The 15,093-nt window shown below is 38.0% G+C and overlaps 1 protein-coding gene across 13 annotated transcripts in view; it reads left to right on the top strand.

Moving 5' to 3' along the window:
- Nucleotides 1-15,093, top strand: part of DOCK10 (dedicator of cytokinesis 10) — a 260,663-nt gene that overhangs the window by 230,031 nt on the left and 15,539 nt on the right. For 12 of the 13 annotated variants that reach the window (XM_072796446.1, XM_072796443.1, XM_072796440.1 and 9 more), the window contains 9 exons: nt 1,375-1,512; nt 2,160-2,342; nt 2,894-3,004; nt 4,950-5,165; nt 6,970-7,027; nt 7,355-7,453; nt 10,051-10,157; nt 11,565-11,687; nt 11,824-11,937. In XM_072796446.1, the coding sequence (XP_072652547.1) occupies nt 1,375-1,512; nt 2,160-2,342; nt 2,894-3,004; nt 4,950-5,165; nt 6,970-7,027; nt 7,355-7,453; nt 10,051-10,157; nt 11,565-11,687; nt 11,824-11,937 (1,149 nt within the window). The remainder of the gene's footprint in view (nt 1-1,374; nt 1,513-2,159; nt 2,343-2,893; nt 3,005-4,949; nt 5,166-6,969; nt 7,028-7,354; nt 7,454-10,050; nt 10,158-11,564; nt 11,688-11,823; nt 11,938-15,093) is intronic. The other variant, XM_072796444.1, reaches the window with a different exon arrangement.

Below are 15,093 nucleotides of genomic sequence, written 5' to 3'. Positions count from 1 at the left end.
TACTTCACTATCATCAAATAATAAACATTCTTCATTATTCCTCCTACTTCCCTCTCAGGCAAGCCAGGCTGAGGGAGAGTGGGACTTTACTTTTTCAATCTCAAGGGGAGAGACAAATAACAGCTAGATCCAACAGACTTAATAATACTGAGCATCTTTTTGTGTGCTTATTGTCATCTGCATAACTTTGGTGAAATAACACCATTACAGACTATTAGAATGACTAGAATTAAAAAGACTGTACCAAGTTTGGCGAGGGTATGGAAAAACTGAAACTCTCATCCACTGATGGCGGGAATGTAAACACTCTGGAAAACAGTATGGAAGTCTAAAAGGTTAAATGTTTATCACGTGACCAGCCATTCCAATACTAAGAATTTACCTAGGAAAAGTAAAAGCATCTGGTCATACAGAACTGTGTACACAAATATTCATAGAAGCCTTATTTTTAATAAATACTGGAAACAACTCAAATGTATGTCAACAGGTGAATAGATTTCTTAAATGGTGGTATATCCATACAATAGAATACTGCTCAGTCATGCTTAGTGAAAGAAGCCAAGCAAAAAGAGTATTTACTGTATGATGCCACTTATATAAAATTTTATAAATGTGAACTATAGAAATTACATATCAATTATACCTCAATAGAGATATTTAAAGTATTAGCTTAATCTAATGAGCTCATAGATGTTCGGGGTTGAAGTAGGAACAGTTGGATCCATTGAATAAAATCGATGCCAAACACAATGATCATGCCAAGAAAGCCCACTTTCAGGTAAAATGTCAGCATGGTGATAGAAAAAGAAAAAACCATATTTTAATTCTTTATTGCTCATTGAAAATGTCAGCCAAATCTCAGACATCCTAAAGGCCCTACCAATGCCTGGGGAATTGCCTCTCTATAACTTTATCTTTTACCTCTCTCCTGATCTCACCCCATACCCCATGCTCAGGCTGCTCTGCTCCTTTTTTCAATCTGAACTCACAAGCTTCTTCCCAATTCGTATTCCTGATACTAACGGTTTCTCTCTCAGACCCTTCAGATCTACCCATGGCCAATTCCTTCAGCTCACATGTCAGTTGATCCATTAAAGACATCTTGACTAACCACCCTATCTAGCATAATCCTATGCCCAAAGCAATTATTTTTTATTATATCCTATCATTCTGCTCTGTTTTCTTACTTAGTAATTTTTTTTCAATTACTGCTTTGTAAGTTTCACTGGGAACATAGACCTTATTTTCTTACTCAAAACTATTTGCAGCACCCAGAATTATGCCTACCACATAGTAGGTTCACAACAAATATCTTTTGAAAGAATACTGTTGTCCCTTAACTCATCCTAATTAACTTCTGTGTTAAATTTCTAGAGACAACTCCAACAATCTGAATGTCAAAACTCAATGATGAAGAGGGTGTTTGATACCTACATGCTCTTTTTCCAAGTCAACCAGTCAGCCACAGCACTGAAGCATGTGTTTGCCTCCTTAAGACTGTTTGTATGCAAGGTAAGCATTTTCCTGGCTCCAATTAAAGCTTGGGAAGGATGATGATAAACACATAATAATCCTGTGGAGGAAGAAGACTTGTTTTCTTCTATTTTGCTTTATTTGGTTTTATAAGACTATTCTGGGGTTTTAATAAGCCATTTGATTCATGGTCTGAAAATAAGTTCACAGCCTTGACAGCCAATCCACTGGGATATCAAAATGGAATAAAATTAACATCTAGCTTTTTTTTTTTTTTTTTTGGTTTTCAGTATTTGTGGCAGAAAGGTAAAAAGCACATCATCAAATGTGATGTCCATTGCCACATTAAGTAGACAGAGCTACCACCTTTGAGGATCCCTCTGGTTTGACGATGTTGGGTGAATAGAAAGCATTTCAAAGCTCTCAGTCCCTGGTTCTGGGTTGTCATTGGTTATTGATACATGGGAAACTTATCATGTAGAGAATGATTATTTCTAGGAAAAAAGAGAAATATTACTATAGACTTAAATAAATACAATTCTATCCTTCCACTTGCAGATAGAAGAAAAACACTAGATTTTTAAAAAAAAAAAAGGTGGATTTTGTTCTAAGGAATTATAAAATTCGGCATACACAGAGTAAAATGAAGGCATGTCCACCTTTAACCAGTCCTTCTATTTCCATAGTTTCCTTCAGCATTCTTTCAGGGGCCTGCTGACCTGTGTGGATCATTCTGCTATGAAGTCCTGAAATGCTGTAACCACAGGTCACGGTCAACGCAGACTGAAGCATCAGCACTTCTGTACTTTTTCATGAGGAAGAATTTTGAATTTAACAAACAGAAGTCAATTGTCCGATCCCACTTACAAGTAAGTGCTGCCAATTTTCATTAATGCTGTGGTGAAAACCACTTATCTGTTCCAACACTGATAGAAGCCTGCTGGCCCCAGGGCAAAAGCTACCAGCTCCTCTACCAGTAGAGGAGCCCTCCTTTAAGACTCTCTGCACACTCAGCTCTTGCTCAGAGAAAGAGGGTAGCTGGGAAGAAATCAGCAAAACCCGTAGTCCCACTTGGACTTTTCTCTTCTTCTTCCAGGGAACAGAATCAACTAGAATACACGACTCAGGAAACCATAGCTATCTCTAGGATGCCAAACCCCACCAGATTCTGCATGCAGAAATGTCTTTCTTTAAGGCATCCCAAGATTCCTCCCTCTATAACTCCTTATTATATAAATATTTAAAATTATAGGAAACGCCCTAGATGATATGGCCTTCTAAAAATTTAATGCATAAAGATGCTATTCTTTGAACTCACAGGGAACAATCAATGATACATTCATCCAGTCCAATGGACTTCTTTAAAATTACTATTTCTGAGCTACCACTTTTGAAGTTTCATTGTTCTTTTCTCTTCTAGCTCATCAAGGCTGTAAGCCAGTTAATAGCAGATGCCGGGATTGGAGGCTCTCGGTTTCAACATTCCCTTGCAATTACCAATAATTTTGCTAATGGAGACAAGCAGATGAAAGTAAGAAATGCTTTATGGATATTTTCAAAGACAAGAATAAATGAAACAGATATCTTTTGTGAAATATCAAAATCATAAAAAATACAATTTCTGTATTTTGTTTATTGAGACTTAAACTGAGTACTTACATTGAGTTTGCTTGTTTGAATTGACAATCAGCTGTAACTGTGTCCGTCTGTCATCTGTTAAGTGGAATTTGCAAGGTGTGTGATTGAATGAGCTATAACAAGAAAACTAACCACAAACATCCAGAAATACAGTAATCCTCTCATAATCTTGTTCTTGGTCAAATTTATTGAATCTCTCTTCTAGACATTTCTGAAGACTTCTCCTTTAGTCTTAGTACTGAAAAATCCAGGGATAAGGGCTGGCATCAGTCATGGTTGAACCCAGGGATTAAACTGTTTCCACATTAATTCAAAAAGATAGCTGCACTCCCATATTCAAAATAGCATTATTTTCAATAGCCAAGGCATAGAAACAAGCTAACTGTCCATCAGTGAATGAATTGATAAAGCAGTTGTGGTTTATATGTTCAATGGCATAGCATTCAGCTTTAAAAACTGAGGCAATCCTACCATGTGTGACAACATAGATAGACATTGAGGGCATTATGCTAGGTAAAATAAATCAAAGAAAGATGAATACTGTATGATCTCACTTATATGTGTGATCTTGACAAAAGAACTGAAAACCATGGGAAAAAAATCCGAATTGTGGTTATCAGAGGCAGGGGGTGGGTAATGGTGGTCAAAAGCTACCAACTTCTCATTGTAAGATAAGTACTAGGGATGTCAGGTACAACATGATGATTACAGCTAACACTGCTCTATGCTATATAGAAAAGTTAGTTGTTAAGAGAGAAAATCTATGAGTTGTCATCATAAGGGGAATTTCTTTTCCTTTTTTCCTTTTTTTTCTTTCTGTCCTTTGTTTTGCACCTATATAAGAAGATGACACTTAGCTGAATCTATTGTGGTACTCATTTCACAATATATATAAATCAAACTGCCATGCCTTAAACTCGTACAGTAGTATATATCAATTACTTCTGTGTAAAATTGAAAAAACAATTTAATAAGAAAGTTTTGTATTTAATTAAAAAATAATCATGTTTTTGGGTCCCCTTCCCCTACTGCTTCATTTTTGCCTCTCTCTCTCAGTTCAATTTTCCTCCTTGTTTGTTTCATTTACGAATAGGCTCTCCCCGTGAGCTTACTCTCTTAGAAATTCTGAGGACACTGGAGTATCCTATAGGTGGAAAAAGCACCTCAGGACACCCTAGGTGTCAGAGTCAGCTAAGTGTCTGCCTTTAGTTCAGGTCATGGTCCTGGGATTGACCTCCACATGTGGCTACATGCTCAGCAGGGACTCTGCTTCTCCCTCTTCCTCTGCCCCTCTCCCCCTCCCCCAGCTCATGCTGTCTCTCTCTCCCTTTCTTTCTCAAATAAATAAATAAAATCTTTAAAGAAAGAAAGAAAAAAAAGCACCTCATTCAATACTGCCAATCAAATTCCCAGAACTGAATCTCTTGGTCTAAACCTTGTATCATATGACCATTCCTAAACCGATCACTGGCTTGAGGGATTAAAGAATATGAGTGGCCAGGCCAGTTTGGGGGGCTACCCACTGGTGCCTATGAATGAAGTAGATGCTTTCAAATCACATGAACCATAGTCAGAGAGGAGAGCTCCTCAAAGAACAATCAGGATGCTATTACTAGAAGAAGCTAGATGAGCAGATAAGATGGAGTCTACCACAGTTCTTATGTCAAATGTGTAAAATCACAGTACATGGAATGCATATATAAAGAAAGTACATGTTTATGAACAATATAGAGAATGCACTAAACTGTGATGCCAAGCCATAACTAATAGCATAACTTTGAAGTGACCTACTTGAGGAATTAGAACAGATAATGATCCAGGCTCTCTGTTTTCCAAAGAACAGCAACTTCCCAGCAGAGGTGAAAGATCTGACGAAACGTATAAGGACTGTTTTGATGGCAACAGCACAGATGAAGGAACATGAGAAGGACCCCGAGATGCTGGTGGATCTCCAGTACAGTCTGGCAAACTCCTATGCAAGCACCCCTGAGCTGCGGAGGACATGGTTGGAAAGCATGGCCAAGATTCACGCGAGAAACGGAGACTTATCCGAGGTAATCAGCAAAGACTCAGTCCTTCTCCACTGGCATTGTCCTCTTCATCAGAATGATGGGATTTTCATTTACAGTAGGTTACCATAGTTTTCCACTCGTCTAGATATGACCCAATTATATATTATGGGCATTAAATTTGCACGTAGGGTTCAAGAATGCCTGACTCCATGTAAATGGTACCAAGTAAAGGCCAGAGTTGTTGGTATCAGCTGTAATTGTAGGATATGCAATGCAGACCGAATGTTAAAAGCCTAAGACTAAGGGAAGATGGTTGTAAGGGTGTCTGGAAATTGAATTATATAAGTTAATGTTCTGTGTTTTAAAATGTCTTCCCTGTAATTAGAGTCCGATAGGAAAGCTTGCCACCATGGTGAGTAATCTCCGGCTGGGGTAATCTGTCCTCATTTGCAGCTAGTCTGAACTGGTGATGGAAATATTAACACTCCCACAAGCCATGTGAGGAGAGTGCACTATGGGAAGGTTATAAATCAATAGACAACTCTTTTTTAAAAAAGATTTTATTTATTTATTCATGAGAAACACACACAGAGAGAGGCAGAGACACAGGCAGAGGGAGAGGGAGAAGCAGGCTCCATGCAGGGAGCCCGACGCGGGACTCCATCCCAGGTCCCCAGGATCACACCCTGGGCTACAGGCGGCGCTAAACTGCTAGGCCACCAGGGCTGCCCAATAACCAACTCTTTAATGTCAATTTAAACACTGGCTGGATTTTTATACAGCGGTTTCACAGACCCCAAGTGGTTTCCAGATACCAAATGGAAAAATTTGTCTTATTCTCAGAGATATGCCCCTTTGGGGAAGAGATTAATTTATCTGGGATAATCCTAACACCTGAAGTTGTTCTAAATGTATATGAGGGGTCCTGGGATAGAAATAGAGCCAATCAGAAACCACAGTTGGAGGCAATTTGATGGGACAAGAATGAGAAATTCTAGTTCCCTTGGACTGTCCAGAGAATGGAGAAATCCCTCCATAAAACTTAGAAGGAAAAAGCTGAAGTCCTGTGGACCCCTCAGCAAGTCAGCAATGTATGTGGTCAGCAATGTTCAAAGCTTTTCAGGAGACATTAGGGGACAGTAAAATCACCATATGACCAGGTTGGCAGGAGCACTCATGTAACATAATGCTGCACGGTTTAGTCAAGTACCACCTTGTCGAGGTGACCATCTTAAAGGAAGTAGATTTTCCAAGGTGGGCCATTGCTGGAAGTAGAAAAGGTAAGAAGGTAGCTTAATTTTACTCCCAATTTCCATCCTGATGCTCTAGCTTGTAGTTTTAACAAGAAAAGAGAGTGGATTTAAAAATATATACGTTAGATATTAAGGAAGGAAGGGGGGGCACCTGGGTGGCTCAGTGGTTGAGCATCTACACTTAGCTCAGTTTGTGATCCTGGGGTCCTGGGATCAAGTCCCACATCGGGGAGCCTGCTTCTCCTTCTGCCTGTGTCTCTGCCTCTCTCCATGTCTCTCATGAATAAATAAATAAAAATCTTTTTTTAAAAAAAAGGAAGAAAGCTAATTCTATGGAAAAATTCTTCAGGTCAGCTCAGGTGAAAACTACATCCAGATAAACAAACAAAAGTTCTCAAAGAGGCATTTTATTCTTGATTGGGAACTTTTTGGAAATCAAATCAATTCTTGTTTTTGATTCTTTCATTAAAAGGATGCCTCCACATATTCTCACCGAATGGAATATCAGCTCACCTTGGAAGATTTGTCCAATTAAGCAAATAGTAAAATCTATGCTGTGCTTTCCTCTAAAACTGTTTTCTTTCTTATTACAGGCTGCAATGTGCTACATCCACATCGCTGCCCTCATTGCAGAATACCTGAAAAGAAAGGGTAAGACGTCCATGGGCAGGGAGGAAATTCGAGAAGTTGACATGTTTAAACATAAATTAAAATTAACATATTAATTTTAGGTAGTATTAATCTCAATTATGTTTTATTAAGTAACATTAATTGTCACAGATATTTCTAGTTATTCTGTACTTCACATTTTAGTTCTCTCGTGCCATTATCAATGTTTATTTTATGTACAAAAAGGCTAACTGGTCAGCCTCTTAGTTCAAAATGAGAATGTTTCATTGGTTAACCATTTAGAGTCTCATAAGCTTTTATTAACAACATCATGCAGCAATGTCCTAACCTCATCTTGCACTACCATAGGTTACTGGAAAATGGAAAAGATATGCACACCATCCCTGCTCCCGGAGGATATCCACCCCTGTGATAGCTACCCATTACTAACAGCTCCTGGTGGAGGAAGTGAGTGATCTAACTCTCCCGCATAAACTCATTTATCCCCATGGGAACAGTGCAGAGGAAATCACGTTGCTGCTTAAAGTTTACTTGGATGAAACTTTTAAGAGTATCCTTAGAAGCAAAAACTATCTCAGACCTTCATACCTCCCACAGTAAAAGCTTGAAGCTCCTACCATTCCGAAATCTACCTGAATTCATGAAGTTTAGAACTGAAAAACTCTCTGCAAATAGAATCTCATCTTATCCAAGATTTAGGATTATGAGTCATGGCCATTTTTGTTACCAGTCTACATACTCGTTTGCCCTTGGGATTTTATTCTGAAATTATTTAAAATTGCAAGAGAAATCCATTTGAATTGTAAAATGTAGTAAGACGACTCATTCAAAACAAGAAACGCCAAAAATATATATGCAAGACTCTATATAATCAACATGTTCCATTTCCTTTTTAAAAGTATAAACTGAGTTGGACAACTTAGAACACATGATAATTCACAGTATTGGTTTCCTTTAATTAAGAATATTTCATCTTTAAAGTCTGATGAAAAAATTTGTAACAATAACTAAAGAATTACTCTTTGTAAAAAAATTTGGTAACATGGTTAATCCACTGAATCTGTTTTCTCTCCCAAAAGTTTGTTCAAACCCAAAGTTTATGGCCTGCAATCTGTTTCCTAACACTCTCTTCACTTTCAAACTGTAGTGGAAAATTCAGTGTATGAAAAACAAAAATGAATCTTTAGATATTAAGATAAAAATAACTGAACAAAAAGTAAATGGACTTCAGTTACAATATTTTGGGAACAAAATTAATCCCTTATTCTTTTAACTATGCATATATTTTCTAAAGAATCTCAGTGGATAAGAAGTTTGAACCAAAGGACCAAAGTGAACAATGAGACAATGAGGTCACTTGTTTGAGGAGGAAACCAGATCTGGCTTCATGGCTCATGTCCATCCTAAAAATCAGAGATCTTCCTGCTTAACGATTCCACACTTAACGATTTAGCTTCATTTTTATATGCAAGTCATCAAAATCATTATTGTTTTGTCTAACATACCCTTCTTCCCTGTGTGTGTCATCATCAGTTACCATAAAATTCCATAAAGACTTACAAATCCTAACCAAAAAATGAATAAACCTGATAAAACTAGGTGTCAGTTTGAGAAATTGTGGAAACTTCTATCCCAAAATATTGCGTGAAACTTTAATATTAAAAAAATGTTAAATACTTACTTCAACATCTAAGATGATATTGGATTATAACATACCAATATATTTGTTTAGTAAGCTCTAAGGAAGGTGATTTTTTTATGATACATTAGCATAGATAGATAGATAGATAGATAGATAGATAGATAGATCCATTGGCATATATCTGAAGTCCTTAATATACTTTTATATTATGATGTTTCTAAGTCAGAGGGAGAAAACATCCCCTAACTATAATGTGCACATAATAAGAACATAGGCAATATAAGCAACTCCAGAAAGTATCACTGTAATAATGATCATCATCCTGCAAAAAAATGTATCATGACTTTCTCTGCTATATCCCTGCTAATCAGTTGTCATAGATTTTAATACATGTTTAATTACAGAAGGAACATTATTATCTTAAAAAGTAGGAAAGTAGAATTTTAAATGCAAGGATTAGATTGCAACAATTATTCTAATTATAACTTCTAGCATGTTTCGGGAGTGATCATTTAGTTTCATAGCTAATGAGGCAATTATTTAAAATGGAAACATCTCACAGAAGTATTAACTACAGTTTTTAAAACACTTGCTCCATGTAAGGCCTCACACTTGGCTCTACACTGGTGGTATCTCAGTTAGTTTCCAGTAATGAGTCTTTGAGTCAGGTGCTATTATTGCCTCCTGTTTTCAAGTGAAAAAAACAAGAGAAGTTATACAACCTGACCCAGGGTGCATGGTTAGCTCATGATGGGGCCAAAGTTCAAGGACTGGTCTGTCACTCTAAGCTGTGCTCCTAACTACTCAATTCCCCACCATTCAGTTCCAATCCCTCCTCTGGGGACATTGCCCATGCTCAACTGTCTTTCTATATTATCTGTAGAACTAGATCTTTTCTTTTTATCTTGGTAGCCATGGTGCTAAGAAAATTTAAGAGAGTTTCCAGATAATACAAAAGAGTGATAATTAGCAAGTAATAAGCATTGTTTCCATAATGCATTGACCATGCCAAGTGTTTTCTCAAATATTAATGTTTTGAATCCCTTCAACCATCCTTTGAGATAGATATTAACATGTTCAGTTTAACAAATGGGAGAAGCAGGCTCAGAGTCTGGCTAAACTAGAAGCCTGGAACCATGTCTATCTACAAATTCTGTATTCTGTCCATAATTCCAAGCCAGCTCCTAAAAGAAAATGTGTCACCTGAAAAATGGTACAAATTTATAAAATAGGATCATTGGTTGCCCCGGGAGAGACTATTTATCAACAGTCTTAATCTATCCATCTCCTTGACCCTGTGAGTTTTATTGTGCTACCACTTGTAACATCATGAAGAAAGGCATTATTTATTCCAAACAGGATTTGAGTCAAATAATAATGTCGCATTTTTGGTCCTCTCAAGGCATGTTCTCTATGGGCTGGCCAGCTTTTCTGAGCATTACACCAAATATTAAAGAAGAAGGAGCAATGAAAGAAGATTCGGGAATGCAAGACACACCATACAATGAGGTTAGATCAATATGATCTAGTGTATAGTAAACGAGTAAAAAGATGCATTGAACTGTTACATTGAGCTGAATATGGAAAAGAAAATCTTATTCAGAAATCAAATAAAGTTACTGTATAATAGGACTTAGGTTAAGTAAAAAACAGGCCAGCATTAAGCTGAGATTAACAGGTATCAGATTCCACTGATAGGTAAAGCGTAATTTTCAATGAATATTTAAACTAAACTTTACTTCTCTAGGATGGACCCAAATTTATAATGTCTGCTCCTCTATAAGATGTGAAGTCCCTAGTCCTTTGGTAAATGTCCTGAGGGATCTGAAAATTTTCTGAGCTGGTCACTTTTTTTTAACGCATTAGAAAATTTGTTTACAAATACACTTGAACAGAAAGGCTCACTGGTTCCTGCAGAAAACCTTTTGATTTGCAAACCATGGTTATTTTTCATTAATCAAAAGAAGCTTTCTACTGGCAATTATAGCAATAATTCTGATAAAGCAAACAGAGCTCCCTCATCAAGTAAAAATATTCCATAAGCTAATTGTTTAAATCTCAGTGTTATATGGATTTAAAAAAAGGATACAGAAAACTAGTTTGGGGGCAGATTTTAATTAAATTTTGTATATGCTTTTATTTTAATTTAGTATACCTTGCAAATAAACAGTAATACAACTACATATTTATGTTAACTATTTCAAATTCTGTTTAAGAATCTTTTCCTCAAAGACAATGCTGAAAGGATTCCAACAGTGTTATCCACTTGCTTCATTGAGTATATAATTTGATTCAGCTGAATATTTATTTATTTTTATAGATTTTATTTCCTTTTTTTTTTCTTTTTTTAGATTTTATTTCTTTATTTGAGAGAGAAAGAGTGAGAAAGAGAGGACAAGCAGCAGGGAGGAGCTGAGGGTGAGGGAGAAGCAGGCTCCCCGCTGAGCAGAGAGCCCAGTGCAGGACTCCAGAGAGATCATGACCTGAGCCAAAGATAGACACTTAACCGACTGAGCCACCCAGGCACCCGCAGTTGAATATTTAACCATTAGTATATGTGAGACATTGAATTAAGGGTGGAGGACAACGATAAATAAGACATAATCCTGATTTTCAAAGAGTTTAGAATCTTAAGGACAAACTTTTTTCAGGGTGGAGAGGAGCCAGTCTAAGACCCAACCACTATAAATCTAGGCAATGAGAGCAACTTTTTAAGTGACCCTGGTGGGAATGCAGATGGATGGGACATATATGAAAGCTCTCCAGACTTTTGCACTGGATCTTGGCATTGATGGGACTTAAAGGAGCCAAATGAGAAAATAAGGTCCTTAGAGGACCTAGTAATCTGAATCACAATGTGTATACACCCTGTTTACACAATCATGTAAGATCTCATCTTGAATTGGGCGATTGCAGCATATCCTGGTAGAGCAACTCTACATGTGTGTGGAGTTTCTTTGGAAGTCTGAGCGATACGAACTCATCGCTGATGTCAACAAACCCATCATTGCTGTCTTTGAGAAGCAGAGAGACTTCAAGGTATGTTTTCTGAAGCCAGACATTGGTTAAAACAGCCTGCTTTAAGTGGATGAATTACTTACAATTTTTAAATCGGAAATGCCCTGTTTTTCATGTCAGCATCACCTTCATGAAACCCTTTGATTTATGGTTTCAGAAATTATCAGAGCTCTACTACGACATTCATCGATCATACCTCAAAGTTGCAGAGGTGGTGAACTCCGAAAAGCGGCTGTTTGGTCGCTACTATCGTGTAGCATTTTATGGGCAGGTAAGTTCACCAGAAGCAACATGGCCTCTAAATTCTGTGAAACAAGGAAACTTTGTCTTTCATTTTCTATAAGACATCCAACTCCATCTGCCACGGGATTGAGAGGACGTGGGTGTGTCTGGGTATATTGGAGGGTTTTTTTCTGGATGTGAGGGTTGTGTGTTTGTCCACGGGAATGTAGTGAATGGAACAGATGGACAGAGAAATCCATGGGTCTTAATACAGATCAAGTTAAACCAGTGCTTTCTAACTCTTTGAAAGGAGAGCATTTCTTTTTCAGCATCCTCTTCCTTCCATTTAACCTAAAATATCTGATTATACTTTTCCCATCATATGTTAAGATGAAATGAAATTGAACATGTTTTGAGAAATGAAATCCATAGCATCCTGGGAAATAAAGAATTTCTAAGGCCTCCACCATGTCAAAGCCATGAGTCTTTTACAATCACGCATTTTCTTTCCTTCTCCTTCTAGACTACCACTGATTCCAGGAAGAACACCATGTGTTATCCACCCCCCACCCGTATTGTAGGTCAATATAACTGTTGAGTTATCTTTCCCAGCTTCCTGAAACTTTAGCAGCGAACCAGATGAATAATATTAGTGAGCCATACCATTAGCTGGAAAATTAAGTGAACATAATCTATATTAATTGTGAATGTTTCTGAGCAGAGCTTTCATTGGAGCAAACCCAGGCACCATCCCACTTCTTTTCAAGAAGGCTTATGACACCATTATATTGCAGCGGGCATACCTCGGACTCTGACTTGTGTGGGAGAACATTCCATTCTTTTATTTTCAGAGTTGGAATGACTCTGCCCTCTCATTTTCCTTCGTTCCCTCCCCCCCCCACATAAGGCAGTGTTGCCAACAGATTCTTTTCCTCCTCAGATTCTTTGAAGGCTGTGGCTGAACAAGTCAAATCCAGTATGGTCATTCTAGACTGTTTCCTATTAAAGTCCCTTGAAGAACATCCATTTCCCCCTAATCCCCAAAGGCAGCTGAAAAACTAACTTCTGAATTAATAAAGATAAGCTCCTCTCTACCTAGAAAGGGAAGTGTCACCCATTAGCCACTTACTCTAAATTATCCAACTCAGATTTTCCTCCCTGCCCAGCATCATCAGGATTGCAGAGAGAGACAAAGCTGGTGGAAATGGTCCACAGGTAGAGACCTAAATGTCGACATGTGTAGGGTCCCAGGAAAAGAATCCGAACTATTTGAAGTGATGGTGAACGTTGCAGGGAGAAAATGTGGAAGTCTCCACGGGGGAGAAGAAGACAGATAAGGGATGCTATCTTGAACATTGTGAAGAAATTAAGCCATTTTTGACCATGGTGAAACAATAGCAAGACAAATGGCAAAACACCCCACTGGAAAGGGAATGTGGGCATTGAGAGATTGCAGGGGAAAGGCCAGGGTTTTCAGGGAGTAGCTGTGGGCTAACTGAGGAGCAGAGAAGTGACACACAGGATGTGTCCTCAGCTAACCAAGTTTCAAAGCTACAGTCCTTCAGACAATTCTTCCAATTCAGAAGTAATAAGCTGCCATGATGGTCTGGTCTTGAAAACGAGATTGCCTACCTGACGGTTTCTCCAGCCCATATCTGATACAGGGATGCTAAACAGGTAGAAACAAACCCTGCTGCTTTCCTACCGGGTTTTAATGCGCATGTTTACTCTTTTCTTCTTTTGGTCTTGATGGTTCCAGGCTGTGGTAAGTTATCTCTCTCTCCATTTGCATGCTCTAATAATTCTCACACCTCCCTCCGTATGGTTTTAACTGAACGTTAACTTTTTTTGTGCAACTCAACATTTGGTACAAAGGTGAGATAATCCAGCTTCCATTCATTTTGGAGTCACCCTGCCTTTCTTGAACTAAATTTTGTTTATTCCAGTTATCTGAATTACAAAAATGTATCATTTATTTTTCACATATGTTATCATTCCACAGAAAGGTAAATGTAGTTTAAAAACCTTCATAAGCACACATACACTTGTGCCCACACCCAGATAAATATGAGCACCACATACATGCAGTATGTGTAGAGTAGGCCTACTATGAGTGTTTTTCTGCTCATTTCAGACCACTGTGAATTGCAGCTGATGAAGAAGGGCATGGTGGTCAGAGTTCTAGAAGTTGGAGTGCTGGCCATTGATGGGCACATTCCGAGGTTCTTGAAAGGACCTTGTTTCTTTCCACATTAAGTATTGTGGAGAAACAGGGCTCTCTGTGGTGGGGAGCTCTGAGCATTCTCAGAGATGATGGTCTTAATGCTCAACACGGAAGATGCCCAGTGGACCAAATCTTGACCCACTAGGGCAGCTTAAGTCTCCTAAGAAGCAGGAAGAAGTGATATAAGAAATTCTGGAAAGCCAGCAGAGGCAGAAATAACATACCAGCACCTAGAGCTCTGTGACACAAAAGAATTCTCTTCCTTATGTAACCCATGTAGAAGTGCCTATATTCAGTCATTTTTTTTACCTACAAAAGTGAATCACCATAGTCTAACATAATTATTGCTGATTAAGCTGGAAAAACAAATTCTTGCATTATCCACACATTGTCCACATTCAGCTCTGCTCCTCTGACCGCTAAATACTTTTTTGTAATTCTATAAGCCCTCCCTATGTCCATACCAGTATTTTCTACCTTCATTTGTAAAATGGGGGTCATGGGTCCTTAACTCACCTACTAAAAGAATACTTGAAAACCCTTGTACTAAATAGACTGAGGGGGTCAAAGGGGAAGAACTGGGAAAAGATGCTTTCAAATGACCTAATTTTGTTCTTTTTGCAGATTTCTCAATAACGTGTGATGATTGCACACCTGGCTTTATTTATTTATTTTTTGTATGTGTGTGCTGCCAGCATTCTCAATTGTCTTTGATTAAAAATTCCAACCTAAGCTTAAAAGTGTTCTGTTAAATCTGCAGACCTGAGTACCTGCCCACGCAGGAACTTTATAAGCTCAAACCCCAGCTGTCTGAACAAAAACTAATGGGGATCTTAGATATACAGCAATTTAGAGCCTTGGCTGTCAAGTGAAATTCAAATACCTGTCCCAGGACACCACATGGATAGTGTGAAGTGAACTATAATATTCAACAGGAGCAGACAGTGCACATCACTTTACACTGGATGATAAAAAAATACC

This window comes from Canis lupus, chromosome 24, assembly GCF_048164855.1.
Source record: "Canis lupus baileyi chromosome 24, mCanLup2.hap1, whole genome shotgun sequence".
Taxonomy (NCBI): Eukaryota; Metazoa; Chordata; class Mammalia; order Carnivora; family Canidae; genus Canis; species Canis lupus.
This window is presented reverse-complemented; position numbering and strand designations above follow the sequence as displayed.